Source organism: Heterodontus francisci, chromosome 9, assembly GCF_036365525.1.
Source record: "Heterodontus francisci isolate sHetFra1 chromosome 9, sHetFra1.hap1, whole genome shotgun sequence".
Classification (NCBI taxonomy): Eukaryota; Metazoa; Chordata; class Chondrichthyes; order Heterodontiformes; family Heterodontidae; genus Heterodontus; species Heterodontus francisci.
In genome coordinates this window covers 11,114,493-11,136,878 of record NC_090379.1, presented here as the reverse complement: position 1 = coordinate 11,136,878, position 22,386 = coordinate 11,114,493, and the positions used below count along the sequence as shown (strand labels likewise).

At 46.8% G+C, this 22,386-nt stretch overlaps 1 protein-coding gene across 2 annotated transcripts in view; it reads right to left on the bottom strand.

Annotated features, from left to right (window-relative positions):
• Window positions 1–1,288: 1,288 nt before the first annotated feature.
• The window catches only part of ccdc88c (coiled-coil domain containing 88C), a 298,794-nt gene continuing 277,696 nt past the window's right edge, over window positions 1,289–22,386 (bottom strand). For both annotated transcript variants that reach the window (XM_068038543.1, XM_068038545.1), the window contains one exon: window positions 1,289–4,039. In XM_068038543.1, the coding sequence (XP_067894644.1) occupies window positions 3,014–4,039 (1,026 nt within the window). In that variant the 3' untranslated portion in view covers window positions 1,289–3,013. The remainder of the gene's footprint in view (window positions 4,040–22,386) is intronic.

Here is a 22,386-nt window from a genome sequence, read left to right as displayed (position 1 = left end):
CTGCCAGCTTGCGTCTGTAACCATGTGTTGCCTTTGTTTCATAGGTGAACAGGAAACCAAGGGATATAGAAAGGACTTGCACTGATATAGCATCTTTCACAATTTCAGGACATCCCAAAGCGCTTTGCAGTCAATGAACGGGCGGCACAGTGGCGCAGTGGTTAGCACCGCAGCCTCACAGCTCCAGGGACCCGGGTTCGATTCCGGGTACTGCCTGTGTGGAGTTTGCAAGTTCTCCCTGTGTCTGCATGGGTTTTCTCCGGGTGCTCCAGTTTCCTCCCACAAGCCAAAAGACTTGCAGGTTGATAGGTAAATTGGCCATCATAAATTGTCACTAGTATAGGTAGGTGGTAGGGAAATAGAGGGACAGGTGGGGATGTTTGGTAGGAATATGGGATCAGTGTAGGATTAGTATAAATGGATAGTTGATGTTCGGCACAGACTCGGTAGGCCGAAGGGCCTGTTTCAGTGCTGTATCTCTAATCTAAAAAAAAATCTAAAGTAATTTTGAATTGTAGTCACTGGTGGAATGTAGGAAACGTGGCAATCAATTTTCACACAGCAAGCTCCCACACACAGCAATGTGATACTGATCAGATCATCTGTTTTAGTGATGCTGGTTAAGGGATAAATATTGGTCAGGACACCGGAGAGATCAGTTCTTCTTTGAATTAGTGCCGTGGGATCTTTTATGTCTGCGCCTTGGTTTGACATCTCATCCGAAAGACGGCACCTCTGACAGTGCAGCACTCCCTCAGTACTGCACTACCAAGTCAGCCTGGATTTTGTGCTCACGTCTCTGGAATGGGACTTGAACTCTTGACCTTCTGACTTCAAAGACAAGAGAGTGCTACCCACCGAGCCACGGCTGGCACTATGACCTTCCCCTTCCAGCTCTCCATGTCCAGGGATTGGCCAGCTGACTTGCTAATTAAACCGACTGTAGACCTCCCAAATATGGCCATCAAGACATGAAGCAAGGAAACCCGCAGTGGTGGGCAGCTTTGGATATGATAGTGCCAAAGTCACCTATTCCTCGCGAGAATTTACCATGTCTCAAATTGCTTATAAACCAAGTACTTGTGACTAGGCGATGTTAAGTTTGGGCTTTTAAAAGCCTGTACGAAGGGTAGGCTGAGGAAAGAGAGAAGCTGAACAGCTTTGAGCTGCTGATAAACAGAGGTAGAGCAGGAGCCAGCTTAATAAGAATTTCAAAGTACAGGGCTTGTTTACAAATGGGGAACTGCACGCTCCTGAGGAATAACATTTCAGCTGTAGAATGAGTTCTCAATATTTATTACAAAGAATTAAATGTTAGTTTAAAAAGTACATTTTCAAAATTATACTCCAGACTGTTATCTCCAAGGCCAGTAAATATTGACAAAATTAATTACATCAAGATCCATCTTCCAAACCTTATCTACAAAAGAAAATGTACAACACAACAGCTATTTTCTGTTCCTTGGAGAACTCAAAATTCATTAGGTTCTTACATCATGGAAGGGATATTTATTCATTGACTCCCCCTCCCAATAAGCAGATAAGTCTTTCTTCCAGAGTAAATGTGTTTCTTTTTAAGGAGGGGCTAGAAAATCAGCACAATATATTTGCCAAGTTGCTTTTCCAGTGTTCCTATTTAATCCCAAATTTGGACCATTTGTAAATGAAGAAAAAAAAAATCAATTGGCAATCTCTTGGAAGCAAACTACACAGTTGGAAGGTTTCCTTTCTCAGCCCAAAAATGCAGAACTTAAATGAAAGGAAAACAGTACGAGATATGATCAAGACTTGCCACAAATTTCAGACAGAACACGTGTGCTAGAAGCCACAGATTAACCCACTGACTCCAGTTACTGTGCACAGAGTAAACAGACCTTTGAGTCGTCATTTTAAACTCCATCATTAAGTAAAAGCAAAACCTTCAGAATATACAATGCAATAAAGAATCCCATATTGGTGCCAATGCATTCTCTTCATTTACATTTATTTACAGGATGAAGTACAAGCCCAAGTATGTACAAGGTAGCAAAGTAGCAATGCTGTATATGTGCAGTGTATAAAGTCACCCCCCACCCCCACCTTGTTATTTTCCTGGAATGGATGAGTTACATTCAGTAAGATGGTTAGCAGATTTTGAAGGGCAGGATGTAGTGGGTAGCACATTCTTGTAACCATCACTACGTGTTTTCCTTCCTACACCAGCTCTGCTTCTGACCTCTTCTGCCAGACTTCGAACAGGTGCTTATGTGGTGTGCGCGCGCTGTGTATGTGTGAACTTCACCCCTCACAGAAATAGATCGCATGCAAACATGTTTTGAGAGAAAAGGAAAGAAAGAAGGGTTTTGATAGTGGAAATAATTGTCCAAACAACTGGGGGGAGATGAGGAGTAGTTGTGATCTGGAATGCGCTGCCTGAAAGTGTGGTGGAAGCAGATTCAATGGTAACTTTCAAAAGAGAACTGGATAAACACTTGAAAAGGAAACATTTGCTGAGCAATAAGAGCGAGCAGGGGAAGTGGGACTAATTTGATTTCTCTGTTTCAAAGAGTTGGCACAATACAAAGGACTGAATGTGATTCTATAATTTGAAGCAAAGTGAAAGGTGTTTGTCCAAAAGTTAAATTCTTCAAATATTAAGCATGTGTATAAAATTCCTTCCTCCCCTATTCTAAGCAAGAGGAGCTAACCAGAGTAAAATAAAAGCAGTAATGGCACTGTTAAACTGCAGGTAAAGGAATGAAATGCAAACATATTAACCATTCATGCCAACATTCCAAGAGCACCGGTTCCGATTCTTTTCCATCATTTAGCTCCCCGAAAACTGATCTCAAAATTGAATTTAAAAACCTCCAAATCATTCTGATCTAAACTCGAGTGTTAATTCCTTTTGTGTTCACATGGTGTTTAAATAAACCCATTTTTTGCCCTTTTAATATTAGAAATGCAGAGGATTTTTGTTTTGTTTAAACTGATACAGAAGTTATCCTGCGGAACAGAGCAGGGTGAAAGGGCTTTACACACAACCGTACTCGTACCACACAGTCTGCTGATCACCACTGGGGTCAGATGCTGGCCCACTTTTCAGTCCGCCAGTGCTCCTTTTACTCAGGTCCTCCATGCCAGTTGTAGCATTGCTACACTCGGAAGACCTGCTCTGGGGGCCAGTATCCAAATCTTCACACGGCCTATAACTCCGACCTTTCTGCTCCTCACTTTGTTGAGAAACTGCCCGCACGGGAGACACCAGAGCCACTTCTCCGCAGCGACCTGCAGGCTTGCGCTCGGTGGGAGACTGAGCCGGTGGGTAGTGCGAGCCGGGTACGGCGAGTCTATCCGCTTGGGCGCTCGGGCTACTGGCTGAGGAGCCTGGGCCTCCACCGTTTCTGAGACTGCTAACAGAGTGCGGTGGGATTGGGAGGCATTTCTCGTCCTTGGGTTGAGCCAGGGAGAGGCGTCTGGGATCAAGTGTCCGGCAACTAATGTTGACCATGGGATTGGAGCTCAGCACCCTGGCGGACTGTGGCCTCTCACGCAGCACAGGCTGTGTTCCACTGCTTCTGCAATCACCAGTAGATTTCCAGCCACTCATCCCATTGTCCCTGCTCAGCGGAGGAGTGTCAGTCACCAGCCTGTGTTGCGTCTCTTGCTTGTCGGGACACAGCAGGTCGGCAGATGCCAGGCTAAATGCCCGAGTCAGTGGGCAGCTTCTCGTATTGCCAACAGGTGGGTGCTGGGGTTCTGCCGCTTTCTCTCTTGGCTTGGGCACTTTGGAAGCACCGTGACCGGGAACCACCAGCCGGGGAGAGGCCAGGGAGAAGCCAGACTGTGCGTGAACCACAGCCGAGCGAGGGTTTGGTCTGACGTACTGCCCAGGCTTGGAGACTCTCCCATCCACAGAGTCAAAAGTGTTCTTTGGAATGGAGGACACGTAGCTGGTCAGTGTTTTAGTGGTTTCCTTTCTGTTAGGCTGCTCGCTAATCATCAACGGCTCACTTTTCTTCTTAAAGTAACCACTCAGCAAGTCATCTCGAAGGCTTACCTGCAAATGAAAGAAAACCACAAAGGATGGGTTAAAAATGTGTCATTATCTTCAGTCGCAATTCGTGTAAGAATGTAACAAACAGGAGCAGGTGTCGGACATATAGAGCCAAGCCCGCTCCACCAGTCCACCAAGATCATGGTTAATCTTCTATCTCATCTCCACCTTACTGCCCTATCCCCATATTCACCGATTCCCTTAACTTGGAAAATTTATCAATTTCAGTCTTGAATATACTCAGTGACTGAACATCCAGGGTTCTCTAAGGTACAGAACTCCAAAAATTCACAACTCTCTGAGTGAAGAGATTTGTCCTGAGCTCAGTCCTAATGGACAATCCCTTATCCTGAGATGGTGAGCCCCTAATTCTAGACTTTCTAGCCAGGGGGAAACAGCCTCTCAGCATCTGCCCCATTAAGCCCTCTAACATAGAAACAAAGAAGCAAGTTGCATTTGCATAGCAACTTATACGACCCATGTGCCACGATTAATATCAGCAAGCTGCATTCGCCACAAGCTGGGAGGGGAAGGTATAGTTGCATTAAAATATTCTTCTCTCCTCTCGTCTTCTACATTTTCCTAGTGCTGTTGCTGCCTGCCGGCCTGTGGGATTTGCCCCATCTCTCTTCTCACTGAAGCACTATGGAGGCCAGCCTATCCCAGCATCCATATCAGTAGTGAAAGGCCACTGTCAAAGCAACAGGACAGAACAAAAGGACAGGGGTGGGGGGGCAAGAGGGGATTCACATTTCTTTCGTGCCTTCCCAAAGTGCTTTACAGCCAATGAAGTACGTTTGAAGTGTAGTCACTGTTCTAATGTGGGAAACATGGCAGCCAATGTATGCACAGCAAGATCCCACAACAGCAATGCGATCAAAGTTTCCTCCAAGCTGTGCAGCTGCGTAAAAAATAAATAAACAGTGCATTTATATAGGGCTTTTCACAACCACTGGACATCTCACAGCACTTTACAGCCAATGAAGTACTTCTGAACCGTAGTCACTACTGTAATGCAGGAAATGCGGCAGCCAATTTGCCCACAGCAAGCTCCCACAAACAGTAATGTGATAATGATCAGATAATCTGTTTTTTTGTGATGTTGGTTGTGGGATAAATATTGGCCAGGACACCTGGGAGAACTCCCTTGCTCTTCTTTGAAATACTGCTGTGGGATCTTTCACAGCTACTACAGCAGGCAGTTGGGGCCTTGGTTAAGCATCTCATCTGAAAGACAGCACCTCCAAAAGTACAGCACTCCCTCATTACTGCACTGCAGTCAGCCTTGATTTTTGTGCTCAAGTCCTGGACTGGGACTTGAACCCCAAACCTTGTCACTCAACTTGAGTGAAATTAACAGATTTTTGGACAAAAATGGAATGAAGGGATATGAGGATAGAGCAGGGAGGTGGAGCTGAGATATAAGAGCAACCATGATCTATTGAATGGGGCGGATCAGGCTTGGGAGCTAGAGCAGCAGATAATTTGGGCAGAGCAAGATCCCAAAAACAGCAATGTTACAACGGCCATTTAATTGGTTCTTTTAGTGATGTTGCTTCTGGGATAAATGTTGGCCAGGACGCCAGGGAGAAGCATCTGCTCTTCCTCAAAATAATGCCGTGAGATCTTTTACATCCATCTGAGGAGGGAGGGAGGAGGGTTTCAATTTAAATACGGCACCTGTGACAGTGCGGTGCTCCCTCAGTAATGGTACTGAGATTGGGTGCTCAAACCCACAGCCTTCTGACTACAGACTGGACAGTGTGACCCACAGAGCCATGGTTTGATGGTCAGCATCAGGAAAGGAAGGATCGTGAAAGCTGCTGAATAGTTGCCACAGCTTCCTCTAGTCTGCCAGCATTACCGAGCCTGGTAACTCCAGTCTCACACTACACTGCTGACTCGTGTCTGCTGGTTAACTGGAGCTACTCTTTCAGCAATGCCCACATTCTAGGAATAATAAAAGAACTAAATGACGCAACAGGCCGCAGTGCCAGGAATATACTTCTCTGATTAAGCTTTGAAGTTGCAGTTTGAGTCACTGTTACGGCACCCAGTCTGTGTATAGTAAATGTGAGTGTAACGGTTGGTCACAGATCTGCTGGGAGATGAAGATTTAAAAAGACTAAAGCCCTTTTCCATTAGAGAGAAGTGAACAACAACTTGCGATTGATAGAATCATAGAATTATACAGCACAGAAGTGGCCATTCAGTCCATCGTGGTCTGTGCTAGCTCTTTGAAAGAGCTATCCAATTTGCCCCACACCCTTGCTCTTTCTTCATGGCCCTGTAATTTTTTCCCCTTCAAGTATTTATCCAGTTTTCTTTTGAAAGTTACTATCGAATCTGCTTCCACCGGCCTTTCAGGCAGTGCATTCCAGATCAGATTTTTTTTTAAACCCTTTATGTGCCACTTCCAGTTCTTTTGCAAATTCTGTACCCTCTGGTTACTGACACTCCAGCCTGTGGAAGCAGTTTCACCTTTTTTACTCAATCAAAAATGTTCATGATTTTGAACACCTCTATCAACCCTCCTCCTAACCTTCTCTGCTCTAAGGAGAGCAAATCACAGCTTCTCATCGCTGGAACCATTCGAGTAAATGTCTGCTGAATCCTCACCAAGGCCTTGACACACTTCTTGGACAGTGGAGCTCAGAATTGGACTCAATACTCCAGCTGGGGCCTAACCAGTGTTTTATAAATGTTCAGCATAACCTCCTTGTTTTTGTACTGCATGCCTCTATTGATAAAGCCAAGGATTCCGTATGGTTTTCCAACAGCTTTCTTAACTTGTCATGCCACCTTCAAAGATTTGTACACAGGCACCCCTAGGTCTCTCTGTTCCTGCAGCCCCTTTGAAATGATCATTTATATTTTATTGCCTCTACTCACTCTTCCTACTAAAATGTATCTTCTTCCAGTGAACCAGCAAAAGCACAATGGGCCGAATCACGTTCTTGTGTGGTGGATTTCGATGGTTCAAAATGCACAGCAACATGAAGGACTTTACAGACAGACTGACATCTGCAGAGCTAATGTTGGACTTGGAGGGGGAGGAAGTGAGATTTATAGAGCATGGAGATTCAGAATGAATATTTAAATACACTAGTTTAAGATACCTTGACCATGGATTTAATGGATTTTAATTTGATCGCTTGTGTATTGTGTACATTTTCCAGAAATATGACATTATATAAAACTGGCTCAGGGTAACAAGAAATTATGCTAATGTAAGCTTGAAAGGTAATATGGTAAATTAGAATGGTGGAATATTACAGCACAGAAGGAGGCCATTCAGACCATCGCGTCTGCAATGGCTCTTTTGAAGAGCAATCCAGTGTGTCACATTCCCCTGCTCTTTCCTCATATCCCTGCTATTTTTCCCCCTTCAAATATTTATCCAATTTCCTTTTGAAACCTACTATTGAATCTGATTCTATCACCCGATCAGGCAGCACATTCCAAATCCCAAACCCTGTTGTGTGAAAATGTTTTTCCTCATGCCGCCTCTGCTTCTTTTTCCAATCACCTTAAAACTATGCTGTTTCCTTATCGACCCTTCAGTCATTGAAAACAGATTCTTTTTGTCTCTCTGTCTAAACCCTTCATGATTTTAAACACAATCTCCTCTTAGCCTTCTCTACTTTATAAGGGGGACGACCAGAGCTTCTCCAGTCTGTTCCTCATCCCTGAAACCATTCTAGTGAATTCCATCTGCACCCTTTCAAAGCCACTGTAAAGTGCTAAGAGCATAAGGAATAGGATCAAGAGTAAACCATTCGGCCCATCAGGTCTGCTGCACCATTTAGCTAGATCATGGCTGATCTTTTACTCAACTCCACCTTCCTGCACTGTTCCCATATTCCTTGGCATCCAAAAATCTATCGATCTCTGTCTTGAATATACTCAATGACTGAGCATCCACAGTTCTCTGGGGTAGAGAATTCCGAAGATTCACAACCCTCTGAGTCAGTTCTAAACGACCAACCCTTACTCTGCAACTGTGACCCCTGGCTCTAGCCTCCCCAGCCAGGGGAAAGATCATCCCAGTATCTTTCTCATCAATTCCCTTAAAAATGTTATATGTTTCCATTGAATCACCTCTCATTCTTCTAAGCTCCAGGGAGAATGGATCTAGTCTACTCATTCTCTCCTGATAGAACAATCCCCCTCATTCCAGGAATTAGTCTGGAGAACATTTGTTGCACACTCTCAATGGCCTTCCATAGGGAAGGAGACCAAAACTGCACATGGTGCTCCAGGTGAGGCCTTAACACAATGCTCTGTATAATTGTAGTCAGACTTCTTTACTCTTATACTCCAATCCCTTTGTAATAAAGGCTAGCCTACCATTTGCTTTCCGAATTACTTGCTGTACCTGCAAGTGAACTTATACTGATTCATAGACAAGGATACCCAGAGGTCCCTTTGAATAGCAGCATTTCTAAGTCTGTCACCTTTTATAAAATATTCTGCTTTTTTATTTTTCCTACTGAAGTGGATGACTTCACACTTCACCACATTATATTCCATCCGCAATGTTCTCGTCCACTCACCCATCCTGTCCCTATCCCTCTGCAGCCTCTTGCGTCCTCCTCACCGCTTACTTTTTCACCTTTGTATCGTCAGCAAACTTTACACTCAGATACATTACACTCAGTCCCCTCATCTATCATTGATACCATTCCTCTTGGACAGTTCCTCAGGATTGAGGATGAATTGCTTCCACTCCAGTTTCGATGGATTGAGAAGTCCATTGCGTGATCTGCAGACTCTGCCACTAGGGGAAGGTGATACTTGAAGGGTCAGGTAGATGAGCAGTTTGGAGGGTTGTAAGCTCCCACTGACGCCTCGACTTCACCTCCACATCTTCTCGAGGAAGTCAGTCAAGCTGTACGGTGCCTTCCCAAAAGAGCTTTCTGGTCTCGAGCCAGGGACTTCCCATGAGTTGACAGGGATGTTTGAGTCTCTTCAGGGAAGCTTTGAGGACATCTCTAAAGCATTTCCGCTGTCCTCCTGGGAGTGTCCTGCCACGACCAAGTAGAACAGCTGCTTTGGGAGTCTCGTGTCAGGCATGAGGACAACAATGTCTTGCCCAGTGGAGCTGGTTTTGGGTGATTAGCACCCTGATTCTGGGCAGGTTGGCTTGGGAGAGGAGGTTGCTGTTGAACTGCTTTTCTTGCCACCGGATTTGGAAGATCTTGCAGAGGCACCGGCGGTGGTACTTCCCCAGTGCTTTGAGGTGCCTGCTGTAGGTTGTAAATAGCTGATCCTTGCAGTAACCCTGCTAGTTATAGCCTGCAAACCCAAAAATGTCCCATTTATTTCTACACTCTGTTTTCTCTGCCAGGTAATCATAGTGAGCAGACTTAGTATTGCTAAATAACATGCCCTTTCCAGCAGTGGCATGTCCAATCTAACATCTGTGACAAATATAGAAAACCCATTTAGTTTCCATTTAAAGATGTTTTTTAACACGTTATGATGCAATAAGGGTGTTGAGAATGCAAGAACTCCTGGATATTTTGGGGATTTCTTAAATGCAGTCAGACAGGAGCCATAATCCCAATTGGGTGTGTTTCAGTGAAGGGTATCTTGAAGGGTAAACGTCCTATCAGCCCTGCAGGATAGTGAGCCTCACACATGGATCAGATTAATTGCCCAGAAATAAAGCCTAGAAAATTTAAATATCTAATCTTATACACCTGTCTGTGAGAGCAGAAAACTATTCATTATTTAAAATAGGATTTTGTGCCATCATTTTCAGTTAAGTCTTCAGTTTTGGAAAATTAATGGGAAGTGATTGTTGGGAGGTACTTGTTTATAATAAATAAGCCTAGCAACTCTTCCAGATGTCTTTTGGGCACTCGCCTCAATTTCCTGCCTCAGATTCAGAGTCTCAAACCAGCCTGTGTCAGTAACCTGCATCATATCACTCTCCCCGTGTCCTATTAGGGTCAGCTCTGGCTCAGTGGCAACCTCTGGGTCCAAGTTCCACTCCAGACACTTAAGCACATAATCCAGGCTGACACTTCCAGTTTAGTACTGAGGAAGCCCTGCACTGTCGGAGGTGCTGGCTTTCACGGTACTGAGGCCCACCTGTCCATTCAGATAGCTCTAACAGATCCCAAGACACTATTTATAAGGAGAGCTGGCATGCCCTTCCCAGTATTTAAGCCTCAAACTACATTTCAAAACAGACGATCTGGTCATTATCCCGTTCAACATTCGCTCTAATTTGATTTCTGCAGTATGCGGGCGATTTGATTAAATGTGACGCCCCTTTGAACATTTTTGCATGGCTGCGCACACACGATAACTTAAGGTGGCCGACTTCTGCACAGGAACTTGCGGCTGTGTCAGTAGCGAAAGGCACTGTCAAAACAAAGAGACAGAATAAAAGGACGGGGGCGGTGGGTGCAAGAGGGGACTCGCATTTCTATAGTGCCGTTCGTGATCTCAGGACATCCCAACGTGCTTTACAGCTAATGACGCACTTCTGAAATGTAGTTAGTCTTGTAAAGTGGAAAATGCAGCAGCCAATTTTGCAGAAAGTAAGCTCTCTCCATTAGCAATCGATAATGACCTGATATCTGTTTTGACGTGATGTTAGCTGAGGGATTAATATTGACCCAGGACTGGGGAGAACTCCCCTGCTCTGTCATGGATCTTTTATGTCCACCTGCCTCATGCCTCATCAAACCAGAAATGGTGCAAGAGCAAGGATATCTCGGAGGGTATGTATGTCTGGAAAAAGTGGAGGGGGTAGGGGAGGAGGGAAAAAAAAATACGCTTGAATTCGGGATAATGTGTTGGAAGATGATGTGTGCTGAGGCTGGTGAAGAGGGGGCAGTGGGGTGGGAGCTGAGACACAGGAAGTGGGCCAGACACAATCCTGTCAATAGAAAGCTAGACAGATGAAAGTGAAGGAGAATACAGAAATGCTGTAGTGGAAACTGCAGTCGTTGGGGCAATGCAAGAGAGACAAAGAAATGAGTAGAAAAGGGTGCAGCATTAGCAGCAAGAGAGTGCGCAAAGAAGTGTAACAGGTAGCTGTGTTCTCTCAGAGCCTGTCAAGTTGCAATTCTAGCACTGTCACCAGGTGCTGTGAAATCACCTTTTTGCTGGTGAACAGCAATGATTGACAGTAAAGGTGCTGACTACTCGGGTTGTCAACAGCATTTTGTCTGCTGAAGTTCTCCGACTAATTGATAGTTGGGGAAGGTGATCAAGAGTTCTTGTGTCACAATATGGAATTGGGATCTCTAAAGGCTGTTCAATCACAGCAAAGCTCCATAATAGTAACAAAGCAAAATGAAGAGATCTGGTGAGTCCAGAGGTATGATTCTTCAGCATGTCTGACAAATCAAAGGGATTTTTTTGAGACTGTAATGAGCAGGGTAGATAAAGGGGAATTAGTGGATGTAATTGGTTGGTGAACAGGAAACAAAGAGTAGGGATAAATGGGTCTTTTTCCGAATGGCAGGCAGTGACTATTGGGATACCACAGGGATTGGTGCTAGGACCCCAGCTATTCACAGTATACATTAATGATTTAGATGAGGGAACTAAATGTAATATCTCCAAATCTGCAGATGACACAAAACTGGGTGAGAGGGTGAGTTGTGAGGAGGATGCAGAGAGGCTTCAGGGTGATTTGGACAAGTTGAGTGAGTGGGTTAATGCATGGCAGATGCAGCAAAATGTGGATAAATGTGAGGTTATCCACCTTGGTAGCAAAAACAGGAAGACAGATTATCATCTGAACGGCTATAAACTGAGAGAGGGGAATATGCAGCGAGACCTGAATTTTTACCTGAGCCACAAGCAGATTGAAGTAGGGTATTAAGATTAGAGAGGTGAATGCATGGCTGAAAGACTAGTATGGTAGAAATGGGTTTTGATTCAGGGGGCACTGGCACCAGTACTGGGGAAAGTGGGAGCTGTACCATTATCTTCACGTGAACCATGCTGGGACCAGTGTTCTGGCAAGTCATATAACTAAGGTGGTAGAGAGGGCTTTAAACTAAACAGTGGGGGGAAGGGATCATGTGAGAAAATATGTGGTGGAGAGATTGAGTAGAATAGGCCTATTCGCCCTGGAGTTCAGAAGAATGGGAGGAGATTTAACTGAAATGTATAAAATTCTCAAGGGGGTTGACAGGATAGATGCTGGGAGGATGTTTCCCCTGGCTGGGGACTCTAGAACTATTCTTTGGCCTCCTTATCCCGAGAGACATAGGATACGCGCCTGGAGGTGGTCAGTGGTTTGTGAAGCAGCGCCTGGAGTGGCTATAAAGGCCAATTCTAGAGTGACAGGCTCTTCCACAGGTGCTGCAGAGAAATTTGTTTGTCGGGGCTGTTGCACAGTTGGCTCTCCCCTTGCGCCTCTGTCTTTTTTCCTGCCAACTACTAAGTCTCTTCGACTCGCCACATTTTAGCCCCGTCTTTATGGCTGCCCGCCAGCTCTGGCAAACGCTGGCAACTCACTCCCACGACTTGTGATCAATGTCACAGGATTTCATGTCGTGTTTGCAGACGTCTTTAAAGCGGAGACTTGGACGGCCGGTGGGTCTGATACCAGTGGCGAGCTCGCTGTACAATGTGTCTTTGGGGATCCTGCCATCTTCCATGCGGCTCACATGGCCAAGCCATCTCAAGCGCCGCTGACTCAGTCGTGTGTACAAGTTGGGGATGTTGGCCGCCTCGAGGACTTCTGTGTTGGAGATATGGTCCTGCCACCTGATGCCAAGTATTCTCCGGAGGCAGCGAAGATGGAATGAATTGAGACGTCGCTCTTGGCTGACATACGTTGTCCAGGCCTCGCTGCCATACAGCAAGGTACTGAGGACGCAGGCCTGATACACTCGGACTTTTGTGTTCTGTGTCAGTGCGCCATTTTCCCACACTCTCTTGGCCAGTCTGGACATAGCAGTGGAAGCCTTTCCCATGCGCTTGTTGATTTCTGCATCTAGAGACAGGTTACTGGTGATAGTTGAGCCTAGGTAGGTGAACTCTTGAACCACTTCCAGAGCGTGGTCGCCAATATTGATGGATGGAGCATTTCTGACGTCCTGCCCCATGATGTTCGTTTTCTTGAGGCTGATGGGTAGGCCAAATTCATTGCAGGCAGCCACAAACCTGTTGATGAGACTCTGCAGGCACTCCAGCGTGAGATGTTAAAGAGGAGTTCCCTGATGAGGACTTTCCGTACTTTGGACTTCGCTCTTAGATGGGCAACGTTGAACAACCTGCCCCCTGATCTTGTGTGGAGGAAAATTCCTTCTTCAGAGGACTTGAACGCATGTGAAAGCAGCAGGGAGAAGAAAATCCCAAAAAGTGTGGGTGCAAGAACACAGCCCTGTTTCACGCCACTCAGGATAGGAAAGGGGTCTGATGAGGAGCCACCATGTTGAATTGTGCCTTTCATATTGTCATGGAATGAGGTGATGATACTTAGTAGCTTTGGTGGGCATCCAATCTTTTCTAGTAGTCTGAAGAGACCTCGTCTGCTGACGAGGTCAAAGGCTTTGGTGAGATCAATGAAAGCAATGTAGAGGGGCATCTGTTGTTCACGGCATTTCTCCTGGATCTGACGAAGGGAGAACAGCATGTCAACGGTCGATCTCTCTGCACGAAAGCCACACTGTGCCTCAGGGTAGACGTGCTCGGCCAGCTTCTGGAGCCTGTTCAGAGCGACTCGAGCAAAGACTTTCCCCACTATGCTGAGCAGGGAGATTCCACAGTAGTTGTTGCAGTCACCGCGGTCACCTTTGTTTTTATAGAGGGTGATGACATTGGCATCGCGCATGTCCTGGGGTACTGCTCCCTCGTCCCAGCACAGGCATAGCAGTTCATGTAGTGCTGAGAGTATAGCAGGCTTGGCACTCTTGATTATTTCAGGGGTAATGCTGTCCTTCCCAGGGGCTTTTCCGGCTGGCTAGAGAATCAATGGCATCACTGAGTTCCGATTTGGTTGGCTGTATGTCCAGCTCATCCATGACTGGTAGAGGCTGGGCTGCATTGAGGGAAGTCTCAGTGACAGCATTCACCCTGGAGTACAGTTCTAGGTAGTGCTCAACCCAGCGGTCCATTTGTTTGTGTTGGTCAGTGATTATGTCCTCTGATTTAGATTTGAGGGGGGCGATCTTCTTGATGGTTGGCCCAAGAGCTCTCTTCATACCATCATACATTCCTCTGATGTTTACGGTGTCTGAGGCCAGCTGAATATGACTGCATAGGTGTTGCCAGTAGTCGTTTGCGCAGCGCCTGGCTGTTCTTTGTGCAGTGCTTCTGGCTGCTTTAAGTGCTGCGGATGTTAAATCGCTGGGGGCTTTCTTGTAGTTCAAAAGTGCAATGCGCTTAGCGGCTATGACAGGTTCCAGCTCTTCATTATGAGATTGAAACCAGTCTGCATTTCTCTTCGCACTTTTGCCGTAGGTGGTCAAAGTTGACTCATAGATGGCGTCTCTGATGTGGGCCCACTTGGTCTCAGCATCCCCTGTGGGAGTGTTTTGAAGGGCTGTTCCAAGTGAATTTAGAAATTTTTGTAACAGCTGTGGGTGAGAAATTCTGCTCGTGTTGATGCGCGGGTGGCCCTTCTGCTTGGAATGATGTAACTTCTTTGGTCTGAGTCTAACCTTGCTGCACACCAGGGAGTGGTCGGTGTCGCAGTCCGCACTGTGGAAGCCGCGTGTGATTTGAACACTGTTTAAGGCGGCTCGCCTTGTGACAATGAAGTCCAGCTGCTGCCAACGACGCGATCTTGGGTGCCTCCATGAAACCTGATGACAGGGTTTAGTGTGAAAGAACGAGTTGGTGATGCAGAGGTTATGATAGGTACACAACTCAAGCAGTCTCTGCCCGTTCTCATTCATCCTTCCAACGCCATAGCACCCAAGGCAGGAGGGCCATGAGTCATGGTCGGCCCCAACCCTGGCATTAAAGTCCCCCAGCAGGAATAGGTGTTCGGTGTTGGGGATGCTGCTAATGATGTTATGGAGTTCCTCGTAGAACTGATCTTTAGCTTCAGGTGGGAGCAGAGTGTTGGAGCATAGATGCTGAGGTGTACTGGACCAGAGGCGGTGAGCAGTTGGATGGACAGTATGCATTCCGAGCCATTTGAGGTAGGCTCTATCATGCTGAGCAAGGAGTTTCTGATGGCGAAGCCCACTCCATGCTGTCTTGGTTCTTCAGGATCCCTAACCTGCCAGAAGAAGGTGTAGTCTTGCTCTGCTAGAGATCCACTCGCGGGGAGGCGAGACTCCTGAAGTGCTGCAATGTCTACATTGAGTCTACTGAGTTCGTTGTTAATGATGGCGGTCTTCCGAGAATCGTTGATTTGTGTAAGGTCTTCCGACAGGCCAGGACACATAGTTCTGACGTTCCAGCTTGCAAAGCAAAGGGCTGATACCTTCTTTCCTTTTTCGTGTTGTTTGGTGCGGTGTTTCAGTCCACCTTTCGGGCAATGACCCTGAGCTCCAAGCACCCATTGAAGCAGGTAGACTGTGACGGGACAGAACCTTATTGACCAGGGGCTGCCCGGTTTGAGGCAGGCGGTAGCTGTCCAGTGAGGTGCAATGACCTCTCCCACCAACAAAGGCAACCCGGGGCGCCCAGTTTCTACTCCAATTTATCTGGACTTATAACCCGTAACTGCTGCCTTCCGTGTTGTTTCAGTCGCTGTGAGGCGACTATGGATTGACCTCTCCATGGCACATGCCTGGGCAAATGTATGGAGGTTGAGAGTTGCCCAGTCGTCAGAACCCCCCTCTCGGCCTTTCTGGTGGGGTCCAAAGGAGTGCAGGGCACGACGTTTGGCACCAGTATGGCTGCAGGAACTGCCGGAAACATGCCAAAGGTGACACATGACTGCCTACGGGCTTCCGCTCCAGATTTTCTGTTAGGGTTTACTCCCTTCGCCTTGGTCTCTCCCGAGACGCCCACAAGGCAGTGGGGTTGTTTGGGCCCCTACACAGGAGTAGGATGGTGCCGGTGGGTGGAGGGGATGCGAGGGGGAGGGGTGGAGGGAGGGGGGTGCGAGGGGGAGCTGGGAAGGGGGCTGTAGGGGGGTGGGGGGGAGTGCAGGGGAAGGGCTGGGACGGGGTTGTGAGGGGGTGAGCTGAGAGGGTGGAGCAGGGAAGGGGACGGGGAGGGGAAAGGGGAGGGGTAGAAAGCGGGTGCAGGTAATAAGCCATTTCCTCAGTGCCCACCATCGACGTCCGGAAAGCTCATCCACGTCCTTCGGGAGGTGAAACATCTTTTGGCAGACTTACAGAGGTGATTACATTTGCTAAGGGTTTTTTTGCAGTGGTTTAAATAAAGGCATGTAGCATTGCCGACAGTGCGCTGCAGATGCTCTCCGAGCCATCCCCCGCGGGCCCTTTGAAGTTGCGGCCGGGGGGCCGTTCCTGGATTTTTTGGGTGCTCGGGGCACCTTTTCTCAAGGCTTCCCTCGGGTCCTGCTGCTCCTTCTTCACCTCAATGGACTTACCGCACGCCGTGGCCGCAGACTCTCTGGGCAGTGAAGACAGCAGGATCGGAGATTAAAGTATCAACAGCTGTGCTCGTCAGTTTTGTCCGGATCAATTTCATTGAGAAAACAAAGAGCAGGTGTGGCTGGGGGAGGGCAGTGGGCCCAGGTAACATACACTAAACTAACTGTTAGCCTTTAGTTAGGGCTAAAATGAACTGATTTAAAGAGCCAGGGGAGTTTAAACAGTTTAAGAGGGCAGATTGGGGGAGAAAACACTAGGAATGGGAGCAGATGGCCATGGATATCGTTGAACAGCAAGGGAGCTTACAGCCCAGGAGCCATCTTGGTCAGTCTGGAACTAGGGTCCACAGTATCAGGATAAGGGGTCAGCCATTTCGAACTGAGATGAGGAGAAATGTCTTTACTCAAAAAGGTTGGAAATCTTTGGAATTCTCTACCCCAGAGAGCTGTGGATGCTCAGTCATTGAGTATATTCAAGACAGGGATCAATAGATTTTGGCTGCCAAGGGAATCCAGGGATATGGGAATAGTGTGGGAAGGTGGAGTTGAGTAGTTAATCAGCCCTAATCTTATTGAATGGTGGGGCAGATTCGAGAGGCTGATTCTATTGCTTCTCTTCTTAGCATTTTACAGTTGCTTTGAGAGGGTACAGAAGAAATTTACTAGAATGGTTTCAGGGATGAGGAACAAACAGGAGAAGTTTGGGTTTGAGAAAAAAAATTTCTGGCCAATGTCCTCCATAAATGAGACTCACTATCCTGCAGGGCTGATATGAGGATGTCTACCCTTCAAGATATAACACACTGAAACACACCAGATAGGAATCATGACTCCTGTCTGACTGCATTCAGGAAATCCCCAAAATAACCAAGAGTTCTTGCATTCTCAACACCCTTGTTGAGTCACAACAGGTTAAAAAAAAAATCTTTAAATGGAAGCTAAATGGGTTTTCTACGTGTGTCTCAGATGTTAGATTGGACATGCCACTGCTGGAAAGGGAATGTGATTTAGCAATACTAAGTCTGCTCACTATGATCACCTGGTAATGTGGTTTCGCTGTCAACATATGCAATGGGAGAGGCTGAAGAAAAGAAAAAAACATGCATTTCTGTAGCGCCTTTCCTAATTTCAGAATGCTCTGAAGTGCCTCACAGTAAAGGTTTGCTCAGGTCGGAAAAAAGAACCTGACCCGAACCAGACGGAAACACAGTGGGCCCAAGCCCGACCCGAGTAACCTCCTATTTTGCCCCGAGCCTGACCCGACCCGAGCCCAACCCGACCGTCCCTTTACTTACCTCCCAACTCAGAACCACCAAGAAGCTGCAGCGCATGCGTGATGATGTCATGGTGACGTCACTCGCTCACTGCAAGACTCAGTTTCGTCCTGCACTCCCAGCTCAGGTAAGTTTTTTAATTTCAATACATACCAGCAGAGCACTTACCGCGTGTGTTCAGCCCGGCCCAACTCAACCCAATCCGACCTGGACTCGGCCCGACCCGAGCCAGAGAACCGGATCCGGAAGAGGGGCCCAACCCAACACGACACATGACATCGGGTCCCGTCAAGTTCGGGTCAGGCAACAGACCTTTACCTCACAGCCCATGAAGTACTTTTTGAAGTGTAGTTGCTGTTATATTGTAGGAAAACAAAGCATGCACCGGGGAGAACTCCCCTGCTCTGTCATGGGATCTTTTATGTCCATCTGAAAGGGAAGACGGAGCCTCCAATTAATGTCTCATCAAAGCTGAGGTGGTGCAAGAGCAAGGATATCTCGGAAGGTATGTCCGTCTGGGAAAAGTGGAGGGGATAGGGGAGGAGGGAAAATAATACTTTTGAGGTTGGGATAATGTAGGTGTTGGAAGATGATCTGTGCTGAGGCTGGTAAGAGGGGGCGGTGGGTTGAGAGCTGAGCCACAGGAAATGGGCCAGACACAATCCTGTCAACAGAAAGCCCGATGGACGAAAGTGAAGGAGAATACAGAAATGCTGCGGTGGAAACTGTGGTAAATGGGGCAGGTGCGAGAGATAAAGAAATGAGGGGAAAAGGGTGCAGCATTTACAGCAAGAGAGTGCGCAAAGAAGTGTAACAGGTAGCTGTGTTCTCGCAGAGCCTGTCAAGTTGCAATTCTAGCACTGTCACCAGGTGCTGCAATATCACCTTTTTGCTGGTGAACAGCAATGATCGACAGTAAAGGTGCTGACTACTTGGTTAGTCAATTTCTGGTGAATGGTGATCCTAGGATGTTGATAGTGGGGGATTCAGTGATCATAATGCCATTAAATGTCAAGGGGCGAATGATGGATTCTCTCTTGTTGGAGATGGTCATTGTCTGTCACTTGTGTGGCCCGAATGTTACTTGCCACTTATCAGCCCAAGCCTGGATATTGTCCAGGTCTTGTTGCATTTCCACACGGACTCCTTCAGTATCTGAGGAATCGTGAATGGTGCTGAAAATTATCAGCGAACATCTCCACTTCTGACCTTATGATTGAAGGAAGGCCATTGATGAAGCAGCTGAAAATGGTTGGGCCTAGGAGGCTACCCTGAGGAACTCCTGCAGTGATGTCCTGGGATTGAGATGATTGACCTCAAACAACTACAACCATCTTCCTTTGCATTAGATATGACTCCAACCAGCGGAAAGTTTTCCCTCCAATTCCCACTGAGTCCAGTTTAGCTAGGGCTCCTTGATGCCATACTCGGTCAAATGCTGCCCTGATGTCAAGGGCAGTCACTCTCACCTCATCTCTTGAGTTCAGCTCTTTTGTCCATGTTTGAACCAAGACTGTAATGAGGTCAGGAGCTGAGTGGCCCTGGCAGAACCCAAACTGAACGCCACTGAGAAGGTTATTGCTGAGCAAGTACCGCTTGATGGCACTGTCAACAACACCTTCCATCACTTTACTGATGATAGGGAGTAGACTGGGATGGTAATTGGCCTGGTTGGACTTGTCCTGCTTTTTTGTGCACAGGACATACATGGGCAATTTTCCACACTGCTGGGTAGATGCCAGTATTGTAGCTGTACTTGAACAGCCTGGCTAGGGGTGTAGCCAGTTCAATATCCAGTGCCTTCAGCCATTTCTTGATATCACGTGGAGTGAATTGAATTGGCTGAAGTCCGGCAGACCCAGTCTAGCAGCTATGTCCTTTAGGGCTCAGCTAGCTCGGTCAGTAGTGGTGCTACCGAGCCACTCTTAGTGATGCACATTGAGGTCCCCCACCCAGAGTACATTCTGTGCTCTCACAACCCTCAGTGCTTCCTCCAAGTGGTGTTCAACATGGAGGAGTGCTGATTCATCAGCTGATTGGCGGGGTGCAGGGAATGGGGGTTGAGGAGTAGGGTAGGTGGTAATCAGCAGGGGGTTTCCTTGCCCATATTTGACCTGATGCCATGAGACTTCATGGGGTCTGGAGTCGATGTTGAGGAATCCCAGGGCAACTCCCTCCCTACTGTATACCACTGTGCCGCCACCTCTGCTGGGTCTGTCCTCTCGGTGAGACAGAACATACCCAGGAATGGTGATGGTGGCGTTTGGGACATTGTCTGTAAGGTATGATTCCGTGAGTATGACTATGTCAGGCTGTTGCTTGACTAGTCTGTGGGACAGCTCTCCCAATTTCAGCAGAAGTCCCCAGATGTTAGTAAGGAGGACTTTGCAGGTTCGGCAGGGCTGGGTTTGCCATTGTTTCCAGTGCTGAGGTCGATGCCGGGTGGACCATTCAGTTTCATTCCTTTTCGACTTTTCTCCAGCAATTTGGTACAACTGTGTGGCCTGCTGGGCCATTTCAGAGGGAAGTTAAGAGTCAACCACATTGCTGTCCTTACCTGATGTGGCCTGAATGTGACTTCAGAGCCAGAGCATCGAAGTTTGCAGACAATACAAATTTTGGTGGGGAAGTAAGGGGCAAGGAGGACACAAAAAGGCTGCAGAGGGATATGGACAGGTTGGGTGAGTGGGCAAGGACATTGCAGATAGAATATAATATGGTGAAGTGTGAAGTCATCCACGTTGGTAGAAAAATATGAAACAACAGAATATTTTTAAAAGTTGAGAGACCTGGGTGTCCTTGTACATGAATCACAAAGTTAACATGCAGGTAGAGCAAGCAATTAGGAAAGCAAAAGTTATGTTAGCCTTTATTACAAAGGGATGGGAGTAATAGAGTAACAAAGTCTTACTATAATCTGGGCCTTGATGAGACCACATCTGTGAGTAGTGTGTACAGTTGTGGTCTCCTTACCTTCGGAAGGATGTACTTGCCTTCAAGAGTGTGCAACAAATGTTCTCCAGACTAATTCCTGGAATGAGGGATTGTCCTAACAGGAGAGATTAAGCAGGCTAGGTCTATTCTCCCTGGAGTTAGAAGAATGAGGGGTGATTTAATTGAAACATATAAAATTCTTCAGGGGGTTGACAGGATAGATGCTGGGAGGATCTTTCCCCTCGCTGGGGAGTCGAGAACTAGGGGTCACAGTCTCAGGATAAGGGGTCGGCCATTTAGAACCGAGATGAGGAGAAATTTCTTCATTCAAAGGTTGTGAATCTTTGGAATTCTCTCCCACAGAGAACTGTGAATGTTCAGTCATTGAGTATGTTCAAGGCAGAGATCGATAGATTTTTGGATGTCGAGGGAATCCAGGAATATGGGAATAGTGCAGGAAGGTGGAGTTGAGTAAAAGATCAGCCATGATCTAGTTGAATGGTGCAGCAGACCTGATGGGCCGAATGGTTTACTCTTGATCCTATTCCTTATGCTCTTAGCACTTTACAGTGGCTTTGAAAGGGTGCAGATGGAATTCACTAGAATGGTTTCAGGGATGAGGAACGGACTGGAGAAGCTCTGGTCGTTCCCCTTAAAGTAGAGAAGGCTAAGAGGAGATTGTGTTTAAAATCATGAAGGGTTTAGACAGAGAGACAAAAAGAACCTGTTTTCAATGACGGAAGGGTCGATAAGGAAAGAGTATAGTTTTCAGGTGATTGGAAAAAGAAGCAGAGGCGGCATAAGGAAAAATATTTTCACACAACAGGGGTTAGGATCTGGAACGCGCTGCCTGAAAGGGCAGTGGAAGCAGATTCAATAGTAACTTTCAAAAGGAAATTGGATAAATACTTGAAGGGGAAAAGGTTGCAGGGCCATGAGGAAAGAGCAGGGGAGTGGGACAAATCAGATAGCTCTTTCAAAAAGCCGACACAGGCACAGTGGGCCAAATGGCACCTTCTATGACTATAGACCGATAGATTTCTAGATACTAAGATAGCAAGGGATATGGGGATAGTACAAGAAAATGGCGTCGAGGTTCCATTCTATGATTCCATTTAAATGTAAGTTGTTGTCCTCTCTAATGGAAAAGGGCTTTAGTCTTTTTAAATCTTCAGCTCCCAGCAGATCTGTGACCAACCGTTACACTCACATTTACTATACACAGACTGGGTGCCGTAACAGTGACTCAAACTGCAACTTCAAAGCTTAATCAGAGAAGTATATTCCTGGCACTGTGGTCTGTCGCGTCATTTAGTTCTTTTATTATTCCTAGAATGTAGGCATTGCTGAAAGAGTAGCTCCAGTTAACCAGCAGACACGAGTCAGCAGTGTCGTGTGAGACTGGAGTTACCAGGCTCGGTAATGCTGTCAGGCTAGAGGAAGCTGTGGCAACTATTCAGCAGCTTTCACGATCCTTCCTTTCCTGATGCTGACCATTAAAACCATGGCTCTGTGGGTCACACTGTCCAGTCTGTAGTCAGAAGGCTGTGGGTTTGAGCTGCACTCCAGAGACTTGAGCACACAAGCTGGACTAACTGTCTCAGTAGAACATCACTATCCGCAAGTTCCCCTCCAAGTCACACACC